The 13,984-nt window shown below is 45.4% G+C and overlaps 1 protein-coding gene across 1 annotated transcript in view; it reads left to right on the top strand.

Moving 5' to 3' along the window:
* The window catches only part of wwc3 (WWC family member 3), a 275,710-nt gene that overhangs the window by 107,381 nt on the left and 154,345 nt on the right, over nucleotides 1–13,984 (top strand). The window contains exon 2 of the mRNA XM_086006371.1: nucleotides 13,526–13,635. Within this exon, the coding sequence (XP_085862497.1) occupies nucleotides 13,526–13,635 (110 nt within the window). The remainder of the gene's footprint in view (nucleotides 1–13,525; nucleotides 13,636–13,984) is intronic.

The raw sequence follows: 13,984 nt of genomic DNA, 5'->3' as shown, positions 1-13,984 counted from the left end.
TCGACCAAACCTTTATTAAAAAAAAAAAAAAATTCTCTTCACTCCCTTGCGATGATTGAGTGTCTGTTCCGTCCTCCTCTGTGAAGTGCCTTTTGATGTTTCTCTTTAACTGTTACAGCCCCTATGTAAATAGCGGTTGTTGTTAGACTAGGATGACCAAGCCTCTTAAACAAGTCTGTGGTTCTTGTCTGGGATTCGGCCTGGTTTTGACATTCTTCATGGTTGAATAGCCTGCTGGCACTTGCTGTTTGGGCTAAGCTGAAGAATGGCTACTGCAGGCCTCCTAGCAGCCAAAGAATTGTGTCTCGGCCTGAGTTGCTATTCATTCCAATGCTCTCCAGGCCGGCATCCCATTTTTCACGCTCCGTAAACCTGTGCTTATCCAAAACTCTGGTGCCCGTGTCCTAACCTCACCAAGTCCCGTCCACCCATCACCCCTGTGCTCGCTGACCTACATTGGCTCCCAGTCCACCAATGCCTCAATTTTAAAATTCTCACACTTGTGCTCAAATTCCTCCATGGCCTCGCCCCATCCTATCTCCTCCAGCCCTACAACCCTCCGAGATCTTTGTGTTCCTCTAATTTTGGCCCCTTGTGCATCCCCGACTTACTTCATCCCACCATTGGTGGCCGTGCCTTCTGCCTTCTAGGGGTCTAGGCCATAAGCTCTGAAATTCCCCCTCTATACCTCTCCGCCTCTCTACCTCTCATGCTTTAAAACGCTCCTTAAAACCTACCTATTTGACCAAACCAGTCCTACTATTGTGTGTGGTTCGGTGTCAGATTTTGCCCCTGCGAAGTGCCTTGGCAGGTTAAAGGCGCTATATAAATTCAGGTTCTTTTATTGTTGTTCAGAGGAAGGGGAAAAGCTGAAAATGAAAGGAATAAAGAGCTCATCTTACTCAGCTGCTGGGTCACTGAGGCTCCATTTCAGAAACAAGTGAGCAGCTCAGTGTTTACCCCTCGAGCTCATTGTTTACCCCTCGAGCTCATTGTTTACCCCTCGAGCTCAGTGTTTACCCCTCGAGCTCCGTGCTAACCCCTCGAGCTCAGTGTTTACCCCTCGAGCTCAGTGTTTGCCCCTCGAGCTCAGTGTTTGCCCCTCGAGCTCAGTGTTTGCCCCTCGAGCTCAGTGTTTACTCCTCGAGCTCATTGTTTACCCCTCGAGCTCAGTATTTACCCCTCGAGCTCAGTGTTTACCCCTCGAGCTCAGTGCTAACTCCTCGAGCTCAGTGTTTGCCCCTCGAGCTCAGTGTTTGCCCCTCGAGCTCAGTGTTTGCCCCTCGAGCTCACTGCTAACCCCTCCACTCTAGGAGATGCGAGCTTTCATTATTGTTATCTAGTACAAATCTGGAGACCGAGCAGTCAATTCTTGCTGAGCAGCAGGGGATGATAAGAGAGGACGGAATGGTTTAGGAATGTCAGGATGACCAAATTTTCCACAATACAAAGAAAGGCTGGGCTACAGTTATGTAACTAAGTTCTGCAGATAGACAGTCGGCACAAGTAATGTGAAAATTCTCCGAATCAGTATCTGTTTTACTGGTTAACATTAATTTAACTCCACCTTTCAATCTTCATTCGCAAACAACTAAATTCACACAGTTTTTTAAAAAAGAACTTCAAAATGCACTAGTTGTGGGTTGGATTGACACTGCAATTCTTACCAACAAATGTTAACGCCTTCACGTGAAATTCCATTGCTTGCTTTAATAAAGGTGTTAACCTGTTTAAATTGAATAATGACTTTAAGGTAGCAGACCAAAGCTCATACAAACACGTTACCGTGGTTACCAGTATTGTGCAGCAGGATTTGACCCTTTAAGGTAGCACATCGGTTAAAACGTTTGGTGTAAAATTTCTCGGTGCCTACTTTAAAACAATCATTTAACTTGTTTAAAATAAACTGCTTAATGATTTGGTTAAAGCACTGCACAAAGGAATGCCAAATAAACACATTAACTAGTGTGCTACCAGTGGTAATGAAATCCCAAATATAGTTCTTTTCTGCTGCATGAAAAGACTAACTTACTTTTTTCATAAGTTTTTAAGAATGTAGTTTAATATTTAACCCTTTTGAGCTCTCCAAATGCTCAATAGATCTTTTCAAATTGCCATGTGTTGCACATCTATACGTGTGTTAAATTTTCTACGTACGTCACACACTCCTTACTTTGGGGGGGGGGGGAAACCATTCTGTGACGCACAATTATGCCGACAGTGGCACATTTCTGCCACTTCATAAGACCCCCGATGCTGCAGCTCCCCAAACCTATACCTACAGCATTACTACTGCACTCTGAGGGAACTTTGCTTTGTTCTGACTTTCCATGGGCAAAACCACTCGTAGGCTTAAAATGTCTCAATGTAGAAACGAGTCTGCAGGTCGCTTAAAATATATTATTGCCGAGCTATTTTGTTATAATACAGAAATCAATCAGAGAATTGTGATAATGGGGGAAACCATAATAACATATATTTGCATTATTCTTTATGAAAGAAAATAACTTGCATTTATTTAGCACTTTTCAGGACGTCGCAAAGCGCTTTACAGCCAATCAAGTACTTTTGAAGTGTAGTCACTGTTGTAATGTAGGAAACACGACAGTCAATTTCCACACAGCAAGCTCCCACAAACAGCCATGAAATAAATGACCAGATCATCTGTTTTTGGTGACGGTGACTAAGGGATGAATGCTGGCCAGGACACTGGGGAGCGCGCCCCCTTGCTCTTCTTCGAACTAGTGACAGGGGATCTTTAATGCCGTCGTCACGAAAGGCAAAAGTGGACTACTGCACCCAAAAAACAATTCACATACAAGTTCATAACCTAGATGTCAATGTCCTGTGTGCGCGTGCGTTTTAAAATGCTAATCTAACTGAACGGCTGTGTGAGGCGAGCTGTTCGACTGTCCGCAAAGGGCACATTCCAAAGCTGCAGGGGTTTTAAGTTCCGATAGCAGAGGTGAAGGAAGTAATTATATTGCTCCTTGAGGAATGGAATGCGTTTGACATTTTGCTGTAAACAGGCCTCTCTCTGCCTCAGATTTTGAAGCCTTTTTTTTCAGTCGAGACGAAAGATGGTTTATTTTAAAAAAAAAATGGGTTGAAATGTAAACAAATGTTTCGATAGTGGTGGGGGATGGGGACGGGAAGTTCCATGATGTGCGCACTAGACCTTTTTAGATGTGGAAAATCCATTTCTTTCCCGCCTCCCTCCTCTAATCTCTAGATTTTGGGTGCGAGCAGAAGATGTTGACACTGTCACGAAGAGTGACTAGCAACGACCCCCCCCCCCCGCCCATGCTGTGAACTTGAGGCTCACTGCACTATCCATCTTCTGCAACTCGCCCATTGCCACCAGCTCTAAACTAGACGGCCAACCCGACCTCAGTTTCCCCTTCTTCCCAGGCACCTAAAAACTCACGCTTGACGTCATCGAAGCACAACTTCTTGGTGTAGCTCATCTTCATTCTTAAGCTTTGGTTATATACCTTGGCCTTACAGGCACATTTCTCAAATTTTTAAATAAGCAGGCTAGGGCTGAACTAGTCAAAGCAACATTCATCAACCTTCTAGCCATCTGGAGCAAGTCTAGCTAGCAGTTGCAAGTTCCATCCTCTAAGAAGTACTTAAGTAGAAGTAATAGGATGTGTGATGTCTGAGAGGGCAGATGATAGATCAGGAGATATTGGGAAAAGGTGCACGTTGTATGATGCTGCAGTTATGAGACAGTTTTATGAAGTCAAGCTTATTTTGCAAGCACAGTCTCCTCTCTATTGGTAAGCTGTTAATTTGATACGAGGATCTGACAGATGGTGTTTGCAGGGCTACGAGGAAAGAGCAGGGAAGTGGGACTAATTGGTAGGTCTTTCAGAGAGCTGGCACGATGGGCCGAATGGACTCCTGTGCTGTATGATTCTACAATGGTAACTTATTCCTGATGTGCCACTCCCACACTGCAGAGGGTGTGACGAGGATAGCAATGATCGCCACAGTCCCACCATGTGGGATTAGGGGATGATAGCGGATAAGGATGAAGTGATGTATCTTTGTCCATGTTGCGTTCTAAGGACTAATGCAATGTCTCTGCAGTAGCTTCATGAAGAAGTCTCACTGGTCCAGGAATGACTAATCCCCATCATCGGTACAGCATTGTCGGTAACATGTAGCAAAATGACCCTGAATTAGGTTGCATTTTTCACTCTACAACACTTCAGTCTATGTCAAAATAAGGTAATAAAATAATATTCAAAGAGATGAAGCCAAGATCTGTAGCTTTCAGGAGATGCTGCGGGAGTACCTTGGGTACTGAGCCTACGCACACATGGGGACAATAAAATAATTTTTCTTTTTTTAATGCTGACGAAAGGTCATCGACCTGAAACGTTGACTCTGTTTCTCTCTCCACAGATGCTGCCTGATCTGCTGAGTATTTTCAGCATTTTCTGTTTTTATATAAAATAATTTTTCTGTTGCCCATCCACTGTCTGTTCAACGTGTGATTTGTGGCCTTTGTTTGGATTATTAATTAGCCTAATTCGGCTCAGAATTGTTGAGCTGGAGTACGAGCTGCAGACATTGCGATGCATCAGGGAGGGGGAGAGTTACTTGGACACTGTTCCAGGAGGCAGTCACACCCTTTAGGTTAATTAGTACTTTCGAGTTTGTCAGTGGTCAGGGACAGGAGGGTGTGACTGCGAGTCAGGAAGGTATGGGGACCCAGGATGTAGTGATGGTGGAGCCTCAGCCCTGGACCTTGTCCAACAGGTCAGAGGTACTTTCTACCTGTATGGATGAGGAAAAGGACTGCAGGGACGATGGGCAAACTGACCACGGCACTGTGGTACAGGGGGCCATCCAAGTGGGGGGAGAAGGAAGGAATGTGGTAGTAGTAGGGGACAGTATAGTCAGCGGGATAGATACTGTTCTCTGCCGCCGCGAAAGAGAGTCCCGAAGGCTGTGTTGCCTGCCCAGTGCCAGGGTTAAGGATATCTCCTCGCGGCTGGAGAAGAACTTGGAGGGGGAGGAGCCAGTTGTGGTGGTCCATGTAGGAACCAACGACATAGGCAGAACTAAGAATGAGGTTCTGCTGAGGGAGTTTGAGGAGCTAGAGACTAAATTAATAAGCAGAACCACAAGGGTAATAATCTCTGGATTACTACCTGAGCCACGCGCAAATTGGCATAGGGTGAAGCAGATCAGAGAGTTAAATGCGTGGCGCAAAGAGTGGTGTGGGAAGAAGGGGTTTTGATTCATGGGGCACTGGCACCAGTACTGGGGAAAGAGGGAGCTGTTCCATTGGGATGGGTTCCACTTAAACTGAGCTGGGACCAGTGTCCTGGTGAATTGAATAACTAAGGCTGTAGATAGGGCTTTAAACTAAAAAAAGGGGGGGAGGGGTCAGGTGAGGGGAAATTTAGAATTCTAAAGAGAAAGGTCAAGTGTAGCAATTTGGGTAAAAATAAGCAGAGTGTGACAGGAAGGGACAGTGCAGCAGAGAATACGGTCAAAGCAGGGAATAATGGTAAAAAATTTAAAATTAAATCTGAATGCATTCGTAACAAGATAGACGAACTAGTGGCACAAATAGAGATAAATGGGTTTGACCTCATAGCCATTACAGAGATGTGGTTGCAAGGTGGCCAAGGTTGGGAACTAAATGTTCTAGGGTACCTGACGTTTCGAAAAGACAGGCAGAATGGAAAAGGAGGGGGAGTAGCCCTGATAATAAAGGATGATATGAGGACAGTAGCGAGAAAGGATCTTGGCTCGGAAGATCAGGATGTAGAATCAGTGTGGTTGGAGATAAGGAATAACAAGGGGCAGAAAACACTGGTGGGAGTAGTATATAGGCCCCCTAACAGTAGCTGTACCATTGGACAGAATATTAATCAAGAAATAGTAGGAGCTTGCAACAAAGGTAATGCAATAATCTTGGGAACTTTAATCTTCATATAGTCTGGACAAATCAAATTGGCAAAGGTAGTCTGGAGGACGAGTTCATGGAATGTATTCGGGACAGTTTCCTAGAACAATATGTCATAGAACCAACCAGGGAACAGGCTATTTTAGATCTTGTATTGTGTAATGAGACAGGGTTCATTAGCAATCTCATAGCAAAGGATCCTCTGGGGCAGAGTGATCATAATATAATAGAATTTCACCTTAATTTTGAGTGTGACTTGCCTAATTCCGAAACTAGAGTCTTAAACTTAAATAAAGCCAATTACATAGGTATGAGGGGCGAGTTGGCTAAGGTAGATTGGAAAAATAGATTAAAAGGTATGGCAGTAGATAAGCAGTGGCTAGCATTTAAAGAAGTATTTCATAATTCTCAACAAAAATACATTCCATTGAGAAACAAAAAGTTCATGGGAAAAGTGATCCAACCATGGCTAACTAAAGAAGTTAAGGATAGCATTAGATTGAAAGAAGAAGTTTATAATGTTGCAAAGAATAATAGTAAGCCTGAGGATTGGGAGAGTTTCAGAAACCAGCAAAGGTTGACCAAAAAATTGATGAGGGGAAAAAATAGAATATGAGAGAAAACTCGCAAGAAATATAAAAGCAGACTGTAAGAGCTTCTACAAGTATATACAAAGGAAGAGAGTAGCAAAAGTAAACGTTGGTCCCTTAGAGGCTGAGATAGGAGAAATTAGTATGGGGAATAATGAAATGGCAGAAACGTTAAACAAATATTTTGTATCTGTCTTCACAGTAGAAGACACAAAATGCATACCAAAAATGGTGGGGAACCAAGGGTCTAATGAGGGTGAGGAACTTATCGTAATTAATATAAGTGGAGAAAAAGTACTGGAGAAACCAACAGGACTAAAAGCTGACAAATCCCCTGGACCTGATGGCCTACATCTTAGAAACATAGAAACATAGAAGATAGGAGCAGGAGTAGGCCATTCGGCCCTTCGAGCCTGCTCCGCCATTCAATGAGATCATGGCTGATCATCCAAATTCAGTACCCTGTCCCTGCCTTATCCCCGTATCCCTTGATCCCTTTAGCCTTAAGAAATATATCCAACTCTTTCTTGAATATATTTAATGAACTGGCCTCCACCGCCCTCTGTGGCAGAGAATTCCACAGGTTCACCACTCTCTGGGTGAAGAAATTCCTCCTCATTTCAGTCCTAAATGGCTTACCCCTTATCCTTAGACTATGACCCCTGGTTCTGGATTCCCCGGCCATCAGAAACATCCTTCCTGCATCTAGTCTGTCCAGGCCTGACAGAATTTTATAGGTTTCGATGAGATCCCCTCTCAATCTTCTAAACTCCAGTGAGTATAAGCCCAATCGACACAATCTCTCCTCATACGTCATTCCTGCCATCCTAGGTATCAGCCTGGTGAGTCTTCGCTGCACTCCTTCCATGGCAAGAACGTCCTTCCTTAGGTAAGGCGACCAAAACTGCACACAGTACTCTAGGTGCGGTCTCACCAAGGCCATGTCCAACTGTAGCAAGACATCCTTGTTCCTGTACTCAAACCCTCTTGCTACGAAGGCCAACATACCATTTGCCTTCTTAACCGCCTGCTGCACCTGCATGCTTACCTTCAGCGACTGGTGCACAAGAACACCCAGGTCTCTTTGCACTTCCCCTTCTCCCAATCTATTGCCATTCAAATAATAATCTGCCTTCCTGTTTTTGCCACCAAAGTGGATAACCTCACATTTATCCACATTATAGTGCATTTGCCATGTTTCTGCCCAATCACCCAACCTGTCCAAATCGTACTGGAGTTTCACGACATCCTCCTCACAGCTTACCCTCCCACCCAGCTTTGTGTCGTCTGCAAATTTGGAGATATTACATCCAATTCCCTCGTCCAGATCATTAATATATATTGTGAACAGCTGGGGTCCTGGGACCGATCCTTGCGGTACCCCACTAGTCACTGCCTGCCACTCGGAAAACGACCCGTTTATTCCAACTCTTTGCTTTCTGTCCGCCAACCAGTTCTCTATCCAAGTCAATACCTTGCCCCCAATCCCATGTGCCTTAATTTTGCACGCTAATCTCTTATGCGGGACCTTATCGAAAGCCTTCTGAAAGTCCAAATACACCACATCCACTGGTTCTCCCTTATCTATTTTACCAGTTACATCCTCAAAAAATTCCAGTAGATTAGTCAAGCATGATTTACCTTTTGTAAATCCATGTTGACTTTGTCCGATCCTGTCACTGCTTACCAAGTGCTCTGCTATTACATCTTTTATAATAGATTCTAGCATTTTCCCCACTACCGATGTCAGGCTTACCGGTCTATAATTCCCCGCTTTTTCTCTACCACCTTTTTTGAAGGTGGGGTAGCGTTAGCTACCCTCCAATCCATGGGTACTGTTCCAGAGTCTATCGAGTTCTGGAAGATGACCAGCAATGCATCTACTATTTCTAGGGCCACTTCCTTAAGTACCCTGGGATGTAGATTATCAGGCCCTGGGGATTTATCGGCCTTCAGTCCCATCAATTTTCCTAACACCATTTCCCTACAAATACTGATTTCTTTCAGTTCCACCCTTTCATCAGGCCCTATGTTCCCCGGCATCTCTGGGAGGTTATTTGTGTCCTCCTTTGTGAAGACAGAACCAAAGTATGAATGTAGTTGGTCTGCGATTTCTTTGTTTCCCATTATAAATTCCCCTGATTCTGACTGCAAGGGACCTACGCTTGGCTTCACCAATCTTTTTCTCTTCACATATCTATAAAAGCTTTTACAGTCAGTTTTTATGTTCCCTGCTAGCTTGCTCTCATATTCTATTTTCCCTTTCTTAATTAATCCCCTTGTCCTCCTTTGTTGAATCCTAAACTGCTCCCAATCCTCAGGATTATTGCTTTTTCTGGCCAATTTATATGTCGTCTCCTTGGATCTTATGCTATCCCTAATTTCCCTTGTTAGCCACGGTTGAGTCACCTTTTTTGTTTTATTTTTATGCCAAACTGGGATGAACAAATTCTGTAGCTCATCCATTCGGTCTTTGAATGTTTGCCATTGCCTATCCACCGTCAACCCTTTGAGTGCCATTCCCCAATCAATCCTACCCAACTCGCTCCTCAGACCATCGTAGTTTCCTTTATTTAAATTGAGGACCCTAGTCTCTGAGTCAACTACTTCATTCTCCATCTTAATGAAGAATTCGATCATATTATGATCGCTCCGACCCAAGGGGCCTCGTACAACAAGATTGCTAATTAATCCTTTCTCGTTACACAATACCCAGTCTAAGATGGCCTGATCTCTGGTTGGTTCCTCGACATATTGGTCCAGGAAACCATCCCGTAAACACTCCAGGAATTCCTCCTCCACAGTATTGTTACTAATTTGGTTGGCCCAATCTATATGTAGATTAAAGTCACCCATGATGACTGCTGTGCCCTTATTGCACGCTTCTTTAATTTCCCTTTTCATGCCATCCCGAACCTCCGCCTTACTGTTTGGAGGTCTATATACCACTCCCACTAATGTTTTTTTCCCCTTAGTATTTCTCAATTCTACCCATACAGATTCCACATCATCAGAGCTAATATCCTTCATTACAATTGTATTAATCCCTTCTTTAACCAGTAATGCTACCCCACCTCCCTTTCCTTTTTGCCTATCTTTCCTGAATATCGAATACCCCTGGATGTTGAGTTCCCAGTCTTGGCCATCCTTGAACCACGTTTCCGTAATCCCAACCAAATCATATTCGTTTACCTCTATTTGCGCAGCCAATTCGTCCACCTTATTACAAATGCTCCTCGCATTAAGACACAAAGCCTTCAGGCTTGTTTTTTTAACGCTCTTCGACCTATTAGAATTATTATTTACTGTGGCCGCGTTTGATTTAAACTATTGATTTCTCTGACTGCCACTTTTGTTTTTCTCCTTCCTATCTTTTGCTTTTATCCCTGTTTCCCTTTCCTCTGTCTCCCTGCTCAGGTTCCCAACCCCCTGCCATTTTGGCTAGCAAACCTCCCTGCAAGGATATTTGTCCCGCTCTGGTTCAGGTGCAACCCGTCCGACTTGTACAAGTCCCACCTTCCCCAGAAGCAGGCCCAATGATCCAGGAAACTAAAGCCCTCCCTCCTGCACCAACTCTTTAGCCACGCATTCATCTGCTCTATCCTCCTATTCTTATACGCACTAGCACGTGGCACCGGGAGTAATCCAGAGATTACAACCTTTGAGGTCCTGCTCTTTAATCTGCTACCTAGCTCCCTAAATTCTTGCTGCAGGACCTCATCCCTCTTCCTACCCATGTCATTGGTCCCAATGTGAACCACGACCTCTGTTCACCCTCCCCCTTCAGAATGCCCTGCAGCCGTTGAGTGACATCCTTGACCCTGGCACCAGGGAGGCAACAAACCATCCTGGAGTCACGTCTACGGCCACAGAAACACCTATCTGTTCCCCTTACGATAGAATCCCCTACCGCTATTGCTCTCCCACTCTTTTTCCTCCCTTCCTGAGCAGCAGAAGCACCCCTGGTGCCGGGAAGTTGGCTGCTGCTGCCTTCCTCTGGTAAGTCATCCCCCTCAACAGTCTTCAAATTGGTATACCTGTTTGAGAGGGGGATGGCCACAGGGGTCCCCTGCACTACCTGCCTGCCTCTACTGCTCTGCCTGATGGTCACCCATTTCCCTTCTGCCTGTGCAGCCCTTACCTGCGGTGTGACCACCTCATCAAACGTGTTATCCACGACCCTCTCAGCATTGTGGTTCTGAAAGATGTGGCTGAAGAGATAGTGGATGCATTGGTTTTGATCTTCCAAAATTCCCTAGATTCTAGAATGGTCCCAGCGGATTGTAAGGTCACAAGTATAACACCACTATTCTAGAAAGGAGGGAGAGAAAAAACGGAACTACAGGCCAGTTAGCCTGACATCTGCCATCGGGAAAATGCTGGAATCCATTGTTAAGGAAGTGGTATCAAGTCACTTAGTAAATCATAACATGATTAGGTCGAGTCAACATGGTTTTATGAAAGGGAAATTGTGTTTGATAAATTTATTAGTTTTTTGAGGATGTAACTAGCAGGGAAGATAAAGGGGAACAAGTGGATGTAGTATATTTGGATTTCCAAAAGGCATTCGATAAGGTGCCACATAAAAGGTTATTACACAAGATTAGGGCTCATGGGGTTGAGGATAATACAGTAGCGGATAGAGGATTGGTTAATGGACAGAAAACAGAGAGTAGGGATAAACAGACCTTTTTCAGGTTGGCAGGCTGTAACTAGTGGGGTGCCGCAAGGATCAGTGTTGGGGCCTCAGCTACTTACAACCTATATTAATAACCTAGATGAAGGGACTGAGTGTAATGTATCAAAGTTTGCTGATGATATAGAACTAGGTGGGACAGTAAGCTGTGGGGAGAACACAAAGGGGGAGAAATTCGGTGGAGCCGCAAACTGAGCACCAAGCTCGCCTGGGCGCCGGAATTAGCGCAGCGATCAGAGCAGTTGCGACCGCCGGAAATTCAGCTTGAGCGCCCCAAGAGCGACACGGGGCGAGGCTCGAGGCGCTCCGCGTCCCTCTTAGGCGCTGAAACTGAATATCGCAGCGCAACGTGCCGCAGCGCCACACGCTGCGGCACGGCGCGCTATGGTACTGCAGGCCTTCCTCCCATTCTTAAGGGGGAGGGGCCTGCGCCAGCACGATCGGAGATCGAGTGCCGGCAAAAGAGCCCGGCACCGAGGAGAAGTGCCGGGCTCTCGGAAAACAGCCGGCACTGCCGTGGGGGGAGATCAGGAGGCCGGGGACGGAGGTGCTGGCAGGCGGCCACTGAAAAAACGGCCGCCCCGCACCTCCACCTTAATTTGCGCCACTGCCGCCACAGGGAGGCCCCGTGAACCGGGCGCGATTTGCGAACGGCGCTACAGAGGCGGGCGCAACCAAATATCGAGATCGGGGCGGTAGCGGAGCACTGCGCACACCGATGAAGTCATCGGTGCGGCGCAGCGCAACAGGCTAACGCCGCCATTCGCGCCCCAGCTAAATATCGCGGGAGGCGTGGCCAGTGGAGCTAAAGCCACTAAGTGCCCTCTTTAGGTGCTAACTGATGGCGCAGCCCACCGAATTTCTAGGCCAATGAGTCTGCAAAGGGATATAGATAGTCTAAGTGAATGGACAGTAAGGGGCAGATGGAGTATAATGTAGGGAAATGTGAGATTATTCACTTTGGTAGGAAGAATAGAAAAACAGAATATTCTTTAAATTGTGAAAAACTTTCAAATGTTGGTGTTCAGAGAGATTTGGGTGTCCTCGTGCAAGAAACACAGAAAGCTAGCATACAGGTACAGCAAGCAATAAGGAAGGCAAATGGCATGTTGGCCTTTATTGCAAGGGGGTTGGAGTATGAGTAAGAGCCTTGGTGAGACCACACCTGGAGTATTGTGCACAGTTTTGGTCTCCTTATCTAAGGAAGGATATACTTGCCTTGGAGGCGGTGCAACGAAGATTCACTAGATTGATTCCTGGGATGAGAGGGCTGTCCTATGATGAGAGATTGTGTAGAATGGGCCTATACTCTCTGGAGTTTAGAAGAATGAGAGGTGACCTCATTGAAACATACAAGATTCTGAGGGGGATTGACAGGGTAGATGCTGAGAGGTTGTTTCCCTGGCTGGAGTGTCTAGAACTAGGGGCATAGTCTCAGGACAAGAGCTAGGCCATTTAAGGCCGAGATGAGGAGGAATTTCTTCACTCAGAGGGTTGTGAATCTTTGGACTTCTCTGCCCCAGAGGGCTGTGGATGCTGAGTCTTTGTATATTCAAGGCTGAGATAGATAGATTTTTGGACTCTAGGGGAATCAATGGATATGGAGATCAGGCGGGAAAGTGGAGTTAAGGTCGATGATCAGCCGCGATCTTATTGAATGGCAGAGCAGACTCGAGGGGCCGTATGGCCTACTCCTGCTTCTATTTCTTATGTTCTAACGGGAGTGGGACAGGGTCCGTGCAGGAGTGCAGTTACTCCTACTTACCACTGAGAAGGCTTCTAGGTTTTGATGTATTCCATCTCATAAATAAAGGATTTGATAGAGAGAAACTATTTCCTCTGATGGGGGAGTCTAGAACAAGGGGGCACAACCTTAAAATTAGAGCTAGGCCGTTCTGCAGTGATGTCAGGAAGCACTTCTTCACAGAAAGGGTAGTGGAAATCTGGAACTCGCTCTTCCCCCCAAAAAGCTGTTGAGGCTGGGGGTCAAAATGAACTGAGACTGATAGATTTGTGTTAGGTAAGGATTTTAAGGGATATGGAACCAAGGCGGGTAAATGGAGTTAAGATACAGATCAGCCATGATCTAATGGAATGGCGGAGCAGGCTCGAGGACCTGAATGGCCTCCTCCAGTTCCTAATGTTTGTATGAAGCAAAAAGGTTGAGTTATTTTTCAATTGCCAGTTGTCAATTATTTTTTTTATTGCTGCTGATGTTTTAATTTTGAAACTGGACGAACTCCAGGGATGGTTCGTGCAATCCCTACAGACTCCATAATTTTACCGTGCGTGTCTTTGTTGCTTTTTCAGACTGACCAAGCCACTTACGTTTGCTGACTGTGTTGGTGACGAATTGCCACTGGGTTGGGAAATAGTTTACGATCCACAGGCTGGCATCTACTATATCGACCACATTAACCGTAAGTATAACTGGGGCTCATGTATTTCACAAAATGGAGGGCGGTGTTTCCAGAATAAGTTGCAATGGGAGTGTCTCTGCTGTCTTGCCAAATTGAAGGCCATAACCTTTGATCAGCTTGTCTTCTACTTTGCCCTTTGTTATTAAAGACAACACATACGTCCATCTGTTACTATCCCTTAATCATCCCTAAATGGTTTTGCCTTTTGAAGTACTCGCCTTTTGCAGCTTGGTGCTGTGCAACTTTTGAATCCAGTATCCCAGCACACCTCACATGCTGACTAAAAATCATCCTCCAAGCTCAGCATAATCTTGAGGAACAGCACCTCATCTTCCGATTAGGCACTTTA

This window comes from Somniosus microcephalus, chromosome 14, assembly GCF_052327205.1.
Source record: "Somniosus microcephalus isolate GS21.2 chromosome 14, FLI_Smic_1.0, whole genome shotgun sequence".
Taxonomy (NCBI): Eukaryota; Metazoa; Chordata; class Chondrichthyes; order Squaliformes; family Somniosidae; genus Somniosus; species Somniosus microcephalus.
This window is presented reverse-complemented; position numbering and strand designations above follow the sequence as displayed.